At 60.9% G+C, this 13412-nt stretch overlaps 1 protein-coding gene across 4 annotated transcripts in view; it reads right to left on the reverse strand.

The window, feature by feature from the left end:
• Nucleotides 1–1342: 1342 nt before the first annotated feature.
• The window catches only part of CYHR1 (cysteine and histidine rich 1), a 16320-nt gene continuing 4250 nt past the window's right edge, over nt 1343–13412 (reverse strand). Inside the window, exons 1-4 of one of the 4 annotated variants that reach the window (XM_032415730.1) lie at nt 13213–13348; nt 4644–4882; nt 3720–3931; nt 1343–2109 (exon numbers count right to left, since the gene is read on the reverse strand). In XM_032415730.1, coding sequence (XP_032271621.1) covers nt 1718–2109; nt 3720–3931; nt 4644–4864 — 825 coding nt within the window. In that variant the 5' untranslated portion in view covers nt 4865–4882; nt 13213–13348 and the 3' untranslated portion in view covers nt 1343–1717. Of the gene's footprint in view, nt 2110–2557; nt 3361–3719; nt 3932–4643; nt 4883–5552; nt 8319–13212; nt 13349–13412 lie in introns of those variants that run through there. The other 3 variants (XM_032415724.1, XM_032415725.1, XM_032415731.1) reach the window with 3 other exon arrangements.

Genomic DNA, 13412 nt, shown 5'->3' on the forward strand with positions numbered 1-13412 from the left:
GCCTGGCTCCTCCACCACATGGTCCTCTGAAATCCAAACGCTCTACAGAGACGGTGTCCATCCCCAAGAGATGTTGAGATGCAATGACGCAGCCCCATCCCCTCTACACACGAGACCTGGCACATGGCTATCTGAATGTCATCCTGTGCCTGCCGGGTGGGGGGGCAGCCCTCGAGGGCAGTGGGACTCTTGCCAGGGTGTGCCCCCGAGGATGTGCTGGGGGCTGGGGTGGCATCTTTGTGGAGGGTAGGAAAGCAAGCATAGCACCTCTGGGTGCCCTCAGTGGCCAGGCACAGATGGCCTTGCAGGAGGGGTTCCCCCATAAGCCCCGTGCCCTAGGCTGGAAACAGGAAGCTAACCAGTCTTCTCAATATAACTAGGCCAGCTGCCCTGGGGGGAGAATTGGCTCAGAGGGCTGCCTGGGCTCAGCACTGGGATGAGGCATCACTCTACCCCAGGCCTCCCTGCCTCCATTTCTCAGCTCCCAGCTTGAGGGCTGGGAGAGGGAGGGACCACAGAGCAAGGCCAGGCCTGCAGCTCTGCACTCTTGCTGCCAGGGCTCCCCAGCATGCTGAGCCTACAGGGCCCGGGAAATCGGGGGCTAGGTCGGGAGTGGCAGGGACTGCTCTGAAGCATCGGGTAGGCCAGGCCGGGGGCAAAGGAAACGGTTCTTTGGTATTTAAGCAACAGAAACCTATCGCAGAAGAGCCGTGTCTCCTAAGCAAAGGAGGGGGGCCAAGCTTTCCCCCTTTCCAGCAGCTCTGAGGGTCCCAGAGGCCTCCAGGCAGGGCTCCTTCCCCCGCTGTGAGGCCCACACACTGAGGCCTGCTCACTGCAGGCCAGGGTCATGGAGGCAGCGAAGTTGAGGCTTGAAGAGCTCCCTCCAGCGAGAAACCAGGTTGCCCAAGGACTGACCTCTGTGGGGGGGCCCCCCCAGACACAGGGCCAGCAGCATGGGGGATGACCGGCCCACTCAAACCCTCCCCCAGCCAGGCTAGCTTATCACCAGCAGCCCCCACCCACAGCTTCCCTCACAGGCTGGGGATGCTGTGCCCTCAAGGCTGAATACACAAAATAGATTTTCTCTTGCTAAATTTCGTAACTTATAGAATTTCACCCTGCATTCCGAGGCATCTGCTGAGCCTGGGTGGCCAAGTCCTGCCTCTCTGGGGCAGCTGGTGGGGTGGGGGGTGCGCTGGGGCCGCTGCAAGACCCCGGCTCTGGTGGGGGGTGTACATGGAGGTGTAGTGACAAGGACCTTTGGGCTCTGACCCCCAGGCCAAATCAAAGCTCCCCCAATGTCCAATCGCAGCTACGCCTTTCCCTCAAACAAAACAGAAAGTAGGAAACAAGGGTGCCTTTTTAATTGCAATCAAATATGCCGTCTGAAGTCAGCGTGCTCCCCGAGCCCGGCCCAGGGGCCGAGCACGGCCCAGAGCAGACGGTGCGCCCCACTGCGCCACTGGGGGCCAGGGCATGGCCACTGGGCTTAGCCCCATGGTGTCCCTGAGCCACCGTTTCCTCTGCAGGTGGCCCAGCCTCCGGTGCCTGGGACAGGGGAGGCGGGGCAGAGGGCGAGGCGTGAGCACTCACGCCTTCGCACACGCATGCAGACTTTCCCAATGTTCGCATTCACTCCTCCTCCTCCGTTGCTCAGATGGTCAGACATCACGGCGAAGCCGCCGCTGGGCAGGCGTGGGCAGCACAGCAGAGCCGCCTACTTCTGTATCTGGAACAGGAAGAGCCGCAGGTTGATGTTCTTGGCGGCCAGCAGCTTGTTGCACTCCACGGAGTCGACGATGGGCAGCGGCACGTAGTCCGTCTCGTTGCTCTCGTTGGTGAAGACAAAGTGGTAGATGACCGGGCTGATCTTCACATCGTCATAGGGACCCTTGAGCAGCAGGAAGGAGCACTCCAGGGGCGCCGTGACCTTGCTCTTGAGGAGAAGCTGGAAGGAGAGTGTGCGCTTGCACGACAGGTTGGGGTTACGCTCTGAGTCGTTCACGCGCGCCTTCAGGACCCACGTCTGGTTCAGCACCGTGAACCTTGGCGTCTCGTAGTACAGGCGCGTGATGAAGTCATCCGTGCGGTACGGCCGAAACTGGACCTCTGTGGAGACAGACAGGCCGGGAAGAGCCGGCAGTCAGTGTGGGCGGGGCCGGGGGCGGCGCCTTCCAAAGGCCGAGCGAGGATAAAGGCTCAGCCAGGGAGGAAGGCAACTTACCAGGAGGACACAGCGTGCTCTACTTGTCACAAGGCTAATCAAACGCAATTATGGCAAATGGAGGCGTACACAAGCTTGGGGGAAAGAACTACAAACAGAAGTAACACGCATTAGCTGCAGGGAGTCCGGAGGCTGAAGGAAGTGAGCGGCCCGACCCTCGCTGGCCTCCCTCTTTGCCCCCCCCCCCAGGGCCCAGCCCAGGCAGAGGGAGGCCCACCCAAGGGGCGTGGGTAAGCAGACACACAGACAGGATGCGTTCTGAGAACAAGTGCACTTTATTGGTTCTGATACAGAGCTGCCAGAAAAGCCGGCGGGCGGGCGGGCGGGCGGGCGCGTGGCACGTAGCCTGCGTGGGGCGCAAGGCAGAGCGCTGGCATGTGGCCCAGTGCTGGGCTCCTGTGCTGTGTCACACAGTTCTCTCAGCACAGCCCGGGGCCCACGGCCCCCGAGTCCCTCCACGGAGGTGGCCAGTCCTTCCTGTGTGGACGGGGGTCCCTGCCCGGCCACCGCCACCATCATGATGCCTCAGCCCGCCCAGACCCACGAGGCCTGGCCTGGACTGTTTGTGCCATGGCGCCCACGAGGGCAGCTGAGGCTGCAACTAACCAGGGGCCACGACCTTCTGCTGCTGAGGCTGCTGGGCCCTTCGCTCTCAGGCCTGTGCAGGCCCACACCTAGCCAGGCCTAGTCCAGGCAGCATGGCGTGACTGGTTGCCTGTGACCGCCCTTGATGCTCTGAGCCGGCTGCCTGGTGTGGGCTGAGCAGTAGAGGGCCGTAGTCTCCCTGAGTGGCCCCAGTGTCAGCAGGTGCTTCTTGCTGTTCTCTGTATCTGGACCAGGCCCTGGCCTGGTTCCTGCTCCCCAGCATGTCCAAAAGCAGTGGCAGTGGCCAGGCGAGCCCATGAGATCCAGCGGGCCTGAGCGTGGTCCAGCCTGCCCGTCCCTGGGCGTCCACTCCCAGCTCTGCATTTTGAGCTGAGCACCCTCAGCTCATTCAGGAGCCCTGCCCCTGAGCATCTTCTTGATGGCCTCAGGAGACCCGTGGCCACTGCAGTAACTGCCTGCAGGCAGGACCGGATGTGCTGAGTGCTCTTCTTGCCTTTGGCTCCGCAGGGCAGGCCCCTAGCTGCTGGGCCCTCCAAGACACACCCACCTTCTGCTTAGACACTGACTGTCCCAAGGGCTGTGCAGCCCCACGCAGTAGGATGCCACCTTGTTAGGGTGGCAGGCCCAGGGAGGGGAGGACAGGTGAGAGGGCCTCTGAGAGCCATGCAGGTGCCCCCGGGGTCCTGCCCCGGCCCCTCCCCTGCTTGGCCTCTGGCACGTCTTCTCCCCCAAGGTGTCCTCCCATTCACCAAAAGCTTGTCCACAGCCTGGCCTTCCAGCATGGCCTGCGCCCACTGCTCAGAGCCCACTACTCCCCAGGCTCCCAGCCGCCGCCCACCCCCCCCGCCCCCAGCCTGTGTGGCATGCAGTGGGTGGCGGGGCGCCTCACCTGTGTAACCGATCTTCTCAAAGCTGAGCAGGCTAAAGATGCTGTTGTAGAGCTGCATCTCCTTGCGGTGGCTCTGGTCCATCTCGTCTAGGATCTCCATCAGCTCGTTGCCCGTCTTGGTTGGGTGGGCACACGCAGCCTCATGCACCGTCAGCTCGTGGAAGGGGCCATGCCACGGGCAGCCGATGCGCTTATATTTGCACTGGGTCACCCTGGGGAGGAGGCGAGCACCGTGGTCACAGCCTGCGCCCTGTGGGAGGTGGCTCTGCCCAGCCCTGCTCATACAAATTACACCTTGAAGGATGTATCCACCGTGTGCCAGCCCCCAGGAAGGGGTCGGAGTGTGTGGGAGAGACTGAGAGAAAAGGAGCACGTGAGAGCTGTGAACATACATGCCACCTACACCCTTTGCGGGGAGGACTCTCTTGCTTGGCAACCGTGGCCACTGACCATGGTCCTGGACCCTATGCAGCTTCGCTCTATGTGAGGCTCACTGGCCTGACCACTGGCAGACAGCAGGGTCAGCCAGCAGGGACTGGGTTAGGGTGCCCATGCAGCTTCACGCTGAGCTCCCAGAGCTGGCCAAGGACAGAGAGCCTCTAAGAGGTCCCCATGCAGCCAGAGAACCTGGGAGAGCCAGGGTGATGTCCAAACAGCCACTGGGTCCAGATCACAGCCCCCTGCCCTCTGTGGGGCCCACCCCTGCTCCCCTCCAGGGCCTGGGCCCCGAGCAGCTTCACCCTGGCCCACTCCCTCCAGGCTGTCACTGGGCTATGTGTGCAGAACCCAGGGCCAGGGCAACAAAGACCAACCAGAATATCCCACATTCTGGGGCCTCGCCTGCACCAGGGTGGCCTCCAGCCCCATCCTGGGCCCCACGCATGTGGCTAAACCTCCGGCGGGTAGGCCGGCCCAGGAGGTTACCTGTCCTGGCACTCCTCTTTCTGGTGCCTCTCCAGGAGGGAGCGGGGAAACTGGCGCAGGCAGAAGCCACACTCGGAGGGCAGCTCGCTCACGGCTTTCTCCACAGCCAGGTTGCGGCAGCAGAGGCTCTTACTGATCTCACAACGACAGTTAGGGCATGTGGCCTGCTCCTCCTTCAGCCGGGCATCTGCTAGTAGGTGGATAAAACAGCCAGCGCACATCAAGTGACCGTTAGTACACTGCGAAGAAGGAAAGGGAGATGAGCTCACAGACCTGCCGGACGTGCACACACGCGCCACCAGCCTGCCCCGCTGGCTCCAGCTGCAGAAGGGCCTGCTGGCCAGGACAGGCAAACAGAGCCCCTGCTCAGGAGGAACGGGCCTTTTCCGTGGAACATGGCAAAGACGTGGCCAATGGGGTTCCTGTGGAGAGGCAGGTGACTCAAAGGGAGCCCTTGGTGGCTTGCAGAGGTGACAGACCTCCACTGAGGGAGGCCCACGAGCGGTGACTGGTTTGGCCACGCTGGGGCTTGGAGCCTTTTCCCATCCCAGGGGCCAGAGACTGTGTCAGGGGTCCCCCAGAGGCCCTGACTTCGGGACACCTACAGGAACACAGACTCTTGTCTGAGCACAGCAGCGGGACTTAGCCAGAAGCTGCCGAGTAGGAGCAGACACTGCTCCCCTGTGCTGGGGGCCTGGCCCCTCCACTCCAGCCCTCCTTGGCCAGCACAGGTGAGAAGGCAGCTGCCACCCACCCAGTGAGCCTGGCGTCGCATGGGGACCTTCCTGCAGGCTACTGGCACCGAGCTGGGGTGGGTGGGGAGACCCAGCTGGCCTGGGACAAGGGTGTGTGGGCACAGTGTATGCCTGGAGGAGAGAATGGGGGCTACGGGCAGGACAGACTGCTGACCTGGGTCAGTAGGAGGCAGGCCCCCTTCCTTTGGGGGCCTGCAGATCTGAGGCCCAGACACTGCCTGTGGGCAACGTGCCCGTGCTGGGAGTCCATGCGCACGCAGACAGCGGGCCTCTGGTTCCATAGGCACATCCTGAGTGCCCTCGTGGTGCCGTTCAGGGAAGTACACAGGCTGTGGGCCCGGCCCTCCAGGGGTAGGAGAGACCCACAGAGATACAAGAGCAAAGACTTGAGCTGAGCGTCCCCTCGGGGCAGACACAGATCCCCAGGCCTGGCCCTGGCTGGTAAAAACCTGCAGGGGCAAAGGTCAGGGAACGCTGGGGGGGGCATGTGGGGGTTCTGCTGAGGGTAGCTGGATTTCCACTTGGAGACTCTCCTGCAGCCAGCTGAGGGTGAGCGGGCAGATGACGCGATCACAGGCCTCGCCAGCAGCCGGCCTGGGCTCCCCAGCCGGGGCAAACCTCCAGAAAGCCACTGGGCCACAAGCTTCCCTCAAGATCCAGGGCACTTCTGAGGGGGGCTGCAGTGCAGTAGAGGCCTGGCCACACCCACACACGTGGGATCCTCGTCAACACCAGCTGCCATCCCGTCATTTCAGGGGTCTGCGCACCCTGAGCGGAGGAGCTGTGGGAGGCCGAGGGAGCTCCTGGCACCTGTGTGCTGGGCCTGGGGGCTAGTGAGTGATGGGACTTACGTGCTAAGGACCAGTGCAGGTGGGAGGGCTGGGGACAAAGGCCTCATTTACAGAATCCATGTCCACACAAACACCACAGACTATCTGTGCTAAAAATCTCCATTTCTAAGTCAGGCCAAAAATTAAAATGTGCAAGATGAGGAAGGGGAGCTGGCTGGGCTCAGGTTTGGAGGAAAAGGGCCTGGCAGGGGTGGGCCAGTGCCAGCTTTGGACACATGGGCTGACAGGGGTGGGGACTCCCAGAAGCAGCTGGGATGAGCTGAGGCCTGCTCACGAGAGCAGCACGCTACCCTGTCCACCCCCAGGGGTCAATGGAGAAGCCAGAGATGCGGTGGGTGAAGGGGAGGGCAGGGGACACAGACACCACAGGCCCCCCCCACCCGGTGGGAGGCAGAGACCAAGGGCCCAGGGCATGTGTTTAATCACAGCCCCCGCCAGGGGCCTGAGCCCGGCAGAGACCTGGCTTCGCCAAACCACAGCCCCCAAGAGAAGACTGCTGCAGCTTGCAGAGGCGTAGAAGGACGGTGCTCAGGCTCACTAACGACTCAGTCACGGGAGGAGGAAACTTCAGGGTGCCCCCTGGACCCCACAACTTCAGGGTGTCCCCACAACCACTGCCTGGCACCTCCAACGAGGATGCCTGGCTGGACACCAAGGCCCTTTACTTCCAGGGCCTGCAGGATGCCAACCCTGGGACCCCCCCAGGGCCTGGGGGCCCCACACCACAGACTCTGGTTCTCGATGCCTTCTGGTGAGAGGCTACCTGGGCAGGGCCCAGCTCTGCAGCCACCACTCGCCTGAGCAGAACAGCAACAGAACTCACCTGGCTTCTCTTCTATCTCAAGGTGGCCCAGCCAGGGTGTGGGGTTAAGGGTGAGAGACTTGGATGGAGTCCTAGAGCCTCCTGAGGAACACCAAGGTTGCCAAGTACATGACACCTACCTCCCAGCACTGCCCTGAAAGTCCACTACTCTGGTGCAGAGGGGTGACCTGCATACCCCTCCCAGCAGGTCTCTTCTAGAGCCTGTGGGCTGCAGGAACATCCAAGCTAGCTCTCACCCCCTTCCTCCTGGAGCTTTTAGATGCAACACAGGCTTCGGTGATAGGACGCCATGGAGAAGCCGTACTGACCTTTGCCCTCCTCTGGGGAAAGGCAGGGTCACTGCCCCTTAGGCCCCGACAGCTCAGTTGTGAGACGGAAGACAGTGAGCCAGCAAGATGCTGCAGAGTGCTACTGGCCCAGCCAAGGGACAAGCGGACGTCCACATGCGGCCAGCACCTCACCAGTTACCCGAGGGGTGTTCTTGGGTAAAAACCAGGTGGCTGGTCTGGGCCCAGATGACATCCAGCCCAGGTGGTCTGTCCACAGCAGGGTGGATCACCATGCTCCAGAGCCCTCCCCGCTATCCAGGTCCTCCTCGACCTCCTGAGCACAGACTCCGACTCCACATGTAGGCCTGGCCAATTGGTAACGCAGACTTGGCCTCCTCAGCGGCCGGGCTGGACTGTACCTACCCTGACTTGCCCGGCCGGAACCTGGCTCCCAGAGGGCTCTGCACAATGCCAGCTGCAGGCCAAGCCTCCAATGGACAGCTAGGGCAAGCCAGAATGCCCCACTCCACATGCTAGAGCCAAGCCCCCAAGAACCTGGGTACCCCAAGCAGCAGCTCCTGCAGCACCCACCCAGGCTGCCAGGAAGATCCTGCTGGTAGGAGGGGCAGGAAGAGGGGCACCCCAATCCAGAACATTGTAGGGCTTCCCAGGACAGATGCTGGCTCAATCTCTAGCCTACAGGTCACCAGCAGCATGACCCTGGGCTTGTTGCTTTCTTCTCTGGGCCTCACTTTCCTCAGGCACAGAAAGTGACAAAGACAGGACTGGCCTCATCATGTGCTGGAGAGATGGGGTGGGACACGTATGACAGCATGGCTCAGCCCCCAGCACATGACAGGAACAGAAGAAACACCCACCACGGCTACCACACAGCAGAGCCTGGCCAGCCCCTCACACGGCCCCCACCTGCAGAGCCTCAGAAAGGACTCCTGGCACAAGCATGTGATTTCAGCAAAAGCTCCTCCCTCACCCCGGAAGGCCCCAGCCCCACCCAAGCCACAGCAATATCCCCCAAGCCCCTCCGCAAACGGCCCAGGAGCGGACATTTGTACCTGCCCTCTCAGGACACCACCCAGCAACCTCTCCCTCTACCTGGCCACAGGCAGCCCACGTGCACCCAGGCCAGCTTACCCCCTGGGCTAAGGGGAAGCTCAATGTACCGTCCAAACTCATGGGGAGGAGCCCTGACTCCAGGCCTTGGGCTGTAAAGGCGCCTTAGAAAATACCACCCCCCGCAACTCCTGGAAACCAAGCCTTGGTCAATAGGCCTTTTAGGCCCTCTTTTAAGCCTGAAGTACATGGTCCCCTCAAACGCTGGGGGCTCCAGGAAGGCTTGGCACCTAGGCCCATGTGAGCAGCCCACCCTCCAAAGGACAGCTAAGGGCACTAACCCCAAAACTGCTGCTCAGCCCAGCTGGAGGTCCCTCTCACCATGCTCATGAGGGCTGCAGGGCACCCCATGTCCCTGATGTTTGGCCTGAGGTCTCCTCAATCTCTTTATTCGAGGGAACTAAGAAGAGATCTTGCCGTGTCCAAGAAATGCAGCTTTACAGCCAGGACTCTAACACGCCACCGGGTCTTGGGTTTGAAGTCCTGGACCAACAGCTCCTGATATCACACCTCAAGAGTTAGGACTGGGGGGGGGAACCAGTCATTCCCATAGCCAGGTTCTTGTTCAGAATGTAGATACTCCGGATTGAAAGGCAACTCAAATAACAAGTAACCACCACAAAAAAATACAGCTTCTCATGTAGCCAGAGTTCAGAAAACTTTCTCCTCTCTATGCTCCTGTTTCGGAGCTCTATTCTGCCACCTTTCTTACCTCAAAGCAAGAGCCAGGAGCTAGGGAAGAGGATCCCAGGCCAGCTGGGTGGGCAGCCTCATGGGGGATCCCCTAAACATCACTTTGAACAGCGCCTGCAGCACCAGGCATGCTGACAACCACTGGGGGCTCCCCAAGGCCTGCAACCACACTGGCTGGGGCCTGGGCAAAGATGGGCCCACCCCTGCTTCCTAGGCCTTTTACCAACGTGACTGCCAATCACGTAACCAGTTTCCTGGGCCTGAGCCGAGTCCTGGTGGAGACAGGAGACCTCAGGGGTGAGAGACACAGCAAGACATACCCAGCCCTCCCACAGGGCAGAAACTGGCAAGTGCCCCAGTCAAGTGAGGACAAGCGTCCTGTCGCAGGGAGAGAGGATGGCCACAGCACGGGGCCACTGCCTCTGTGGGGCCCTAGAAGAAGAGGAGGAGTAGGGAGAGGGCACCCTGGGAGGAGGGGGTGTGCTGCTGGCAGGCCACAAAGCCACTCGGGGGCCGCACCCTGTGACACCCCCCTGACTACTCCTTCCCGACGGGGGGGGGCAGGGGTCACAGGAACTCTTCTAGCTGAGTGTGGTGAGGGGTGGCAGAGCTAGGTCGCCCTCCCTCCAGACGCTGGTCCACAGCTCAGGGCCTCAGCTGATGTCAGCGGGGTCCTACCAGGTGTATCACGCGGACAACACACTGGGCCTTGTGTGAGAGGCTGGGGGAGAGCCCGGGAAGATCGGGCTGCAGTTTCAATGTTCCAGGCACCACCAAGGCTGTTTCCTCCAGAAAAGGCACTCAGACACACAGGGCGGGGGGGAGTGGGGGGCAGGTCACACTGCCCTGGTGCGACAGTTCTGCATCTACGGCAGATGCCCTGTTGCCCACCCTGCGTGAGTATCCCTGCTCCAACTCCAGCCCTCCTGCCCCCACCTGCCTGCCCCAGTGGCTGCCTGGGACTCTGGAAAGTGGCCCCATACCCTGCAGGGCCGGTCACCAAGGCCACACCCAACACCCGCACAAAGAACATCAAAGCTAGCACCTGCTGCACCCACTCCGTCCCTGACCTGACCTAACTTAAAGTAGGCCGTGGTGAAAACCATTTGCATGACTGCCTTGCTCTTACACGAAAGTAAGTCCCAGCCCAGGTGTGTGTGGCTTGACGAGCTAGATGTGTGGGAGAGCCAGCTACACGGGGCCAGGGGCTCAGACTCAGAAACAGGTGGGTAAGTCTGCCGCAAGTGAGCTCTGCCCGCCACCACCGCTCCCCTGGTGGCATGGGGGTGGGGTCTGGTGGCCAAAGGGCAAGCTCTCAAGTTACCATGCACTCAGCCAACTCCAGGGGCCCATGGAGCTGTCCCCCACAGCCTCAGCCAGGCACAGCGCACAGGGCTCACCATGGCCCCTGGCTATTCTCCTCACCCCAGAGCTGGGCACCATCTGAGACAATCCCCAGACACAAGCCGTGTGTCCTGGTGGGGTCAGGAGAAATGCTGCTGGTAGAAACAGAGAACGGAACACATCACAGGCCTGAGAGCAGCCCACCAGAAACGGCCAGTCAACACAGCTCACCAAAGAAGGCCCTCAAAAATGGAGGGGCTGAGCCCAGGCCAAGAGGTGATGGCCAGTAGTGGGCCCCAACCAGGGACACACAGAAAGCTGTGTGCCTGCCTGTTTCGAGACAGTGTGTGTAGGGCCGAGGCCCTTCGTTACCAAACCCTCCTGGGAGTAAACCCAGCTCAGATGGGACCGGGCGATGGCACAGGTCTCCAGGCCCATCCCAACCACTACCCTCAATGTCCCCCTCCAGGCTGGTATGCAGTAGGGAGCCACCCAGAAACCGTCCCTCCTTTCTCCGGCTCATGCCTCGGGCCCTCATGGGCACGGCTATGCGTCCAAGCAAGGTGTGCCCGCACCCACGGCACGGCTTCCAGCAGCCAAAGCAAGTGTTAACCCCTGGAAGGACTCTAGTCAAACTTTCTAGAGCCCAGAGCTCTGCTACTGATCACATGTTCTAGAGCTTTCTCCAGGCCTCCAGAGATGAGAGGGAAACAACCCCCTACCAAGGCCCGGCTGTCACTTTGGGAAGAATGGAGGTGGAGCAGGGGGGCCAGTCCAGAGCCTACAGCTTAGCATCATGGGCTCTCCTTGCTTAGCAGGCCTGTTTCCAGGGAAGCTGCTATGCACAGCCCATTAGGCCATGGGGAGGGCCACAGGTCAGGGCTGTCTCAGCTCCTTCACTGTCTCTGTCACAGCTGCTTAGCTGCCTGCCTCCAGCCCGCCCAGGACAGAGCTCAGCTCCCAGCGCAGTGTGGGCCGGTTTGAACCAGCCAGGCTCACAGGCCCCAGCACAGTGGTTCTGGCCAGAGGCAGAGCTTCGGGTCTGCGCTGAGTGGACCAGGAGGCAGCACCATGTGGCCTGTTATGTCACCATGCCAGGTCCAGGTCTAGCCCACTCACAGGACGAGAGACCCCCAAATTCCCCTGGGAACCTCCCCCCCCACCCATTGGTGGCTTGGCTTTTTAGGGCTCTCATTTAAGACCCCAGGAAGGAAGAATTCCTCCACCTGAGAGGATCAAAAGATCATGGGCAAGGGAAAAAGGAGCTGGAAAGGGCCCAACTCTAAGGGGTACCCCCAAGGCTGAGGGGCTATGGGAAGCACTCCCCCAATTGGGTCAGAAGACCTATGGTATTCCTGAGCTAGGGCCTCTCGCCAGGATAGGCTGAGAGGCAGTACCCTCCACCCAAAGAACTCAACCCACTTCCCTGCCAATGCCTTCTCTTTCCTCTCTGCACACCAGGGTCCTCCTGAGCTACCTCATGCCAAAGCAGGAAAGGACTTGGAGATCTAGAGGCTGGGGAAATGGCAACCCAGATTAGCCTCGTGCTGCTTACTACAAAAATGGCCCTCTCACCCATGGCCCCCAGTTTGAGTAATAGCAGAAAAACAAGGCCCCATCAGCTATGACCAGCTCCTGTAAGTGCAGAGAAAAATGATAGAGAACCTGTTCCATTCCTCAAAGGGCTTCTTGGAAGAAGGAGCATCAAAGTCAGAGTGGGGAGAAGGTACTGAGGTGGAGAGAGACAGGTGAACAAAGAAGGCAGCACACTGCAAACTGACCTCGGCCAGTGTCAGTGCAAACTGACCTAGGCCCCTGCTGCTATGTGATGCACACGGAAGATCCACCTGGGCCAAGGACCCTCTCTGATGGCCGTGGCTGGCTAAGGACTGAGTCCAGCCACCACTCAGGATCCTCACATGGAAAAAGGAGGGTGGACACATTTCCTGGAGTGCTGGTAGCCTAAGAAGCCAGGCCTGGTGTGGGTAAGGTGGGATGGGGTGGGAGTCTAACTTAGGGCATAGCATGTCTAGAAAGCACAGCATGAGGTCAGGCTGGGAAGAGAGAAGGGAGCCAGACTGGGGCTTCACGCAGCTGGTTCATCCAGACCGGGAATGAGGGGAAGGGAGAGAGGAGGGAAAAGACGTGATCCTGTCCTTTCAATGTTCTTCCAAAATAAAACGGAAAAAGAATTCTTTCAATTGGGAGATAGAAGATATACAAGAGAAGCCTGAAGACAGCTTTCGGGGGTGTGGCTGCTAAAAAAATAGAGAATAAGGGCTTGAGTGAATAGGAAACACCAGGGTCTCCCTGAGTCCAGGGAGCTCAAGAATGAGGGGAGCCGACTCTGAGGAGTGTGTGGGGGGGATCTGTCACCAGCTTTCTTGGGGGTCAACTTGAAAGGGTGGGCTGGGGAGAGTTGAGGTCGGGCAGCGGGGAAGGCTGAAAAATAAAGAAGCGGAAAGATTCGAATCGAGAAACAAGGGAAGTCAGAACAAGAAACTGATTATGAGTAGGAAATAAAGTCCTGAGAGGAGGAGAATGAAAAGCTTCCGAACAGACGCCAGGAGTCCCGACTACTGGGCCCCGGAGCTCAGACCTGGCTTCCGAGGGCACGCGGTGCCCGAGGTTGGGGGGGGGGGGGGGGGGCGGCCGGGGGGGGGCGGGGGCCGGGCTGGGTCGGGGTCGGGCCGGCGGCCCTACCTGGTACACGGAGGCCTTAGGCAGGTCCAGGCAGACGGTGCAGCACAGCACCGAGTAGAGCCGCTCCTCCAGCTTCCCGCTGCCCGCCGCCGCCGCCGCCGCCGCCGCCTCGGCTGCCTCGGCCGCCCGCAGCCGCTTCTTGGGCGGCGCGTCTGGGTCGCCGGCCGCCTCCTGCAGCTGCCGGGCGCCGGCCAGGCCCG

Source organism: Phoca vitulina, unplaced genomic scaffold (genome assembly GCF_004348235.1).
Source record: "Phoca vitulina isolate PV1807 unplaced genomic scaffold, GSC_HSeal_1.0 scaffold18, whole genome shotgun sequence".
Lineage (NCBI taxonomy): Eukaryota > Metazoa > Chordata > Mammalia > Carnivora > Phocidae > Phoca > Phoca vitulina.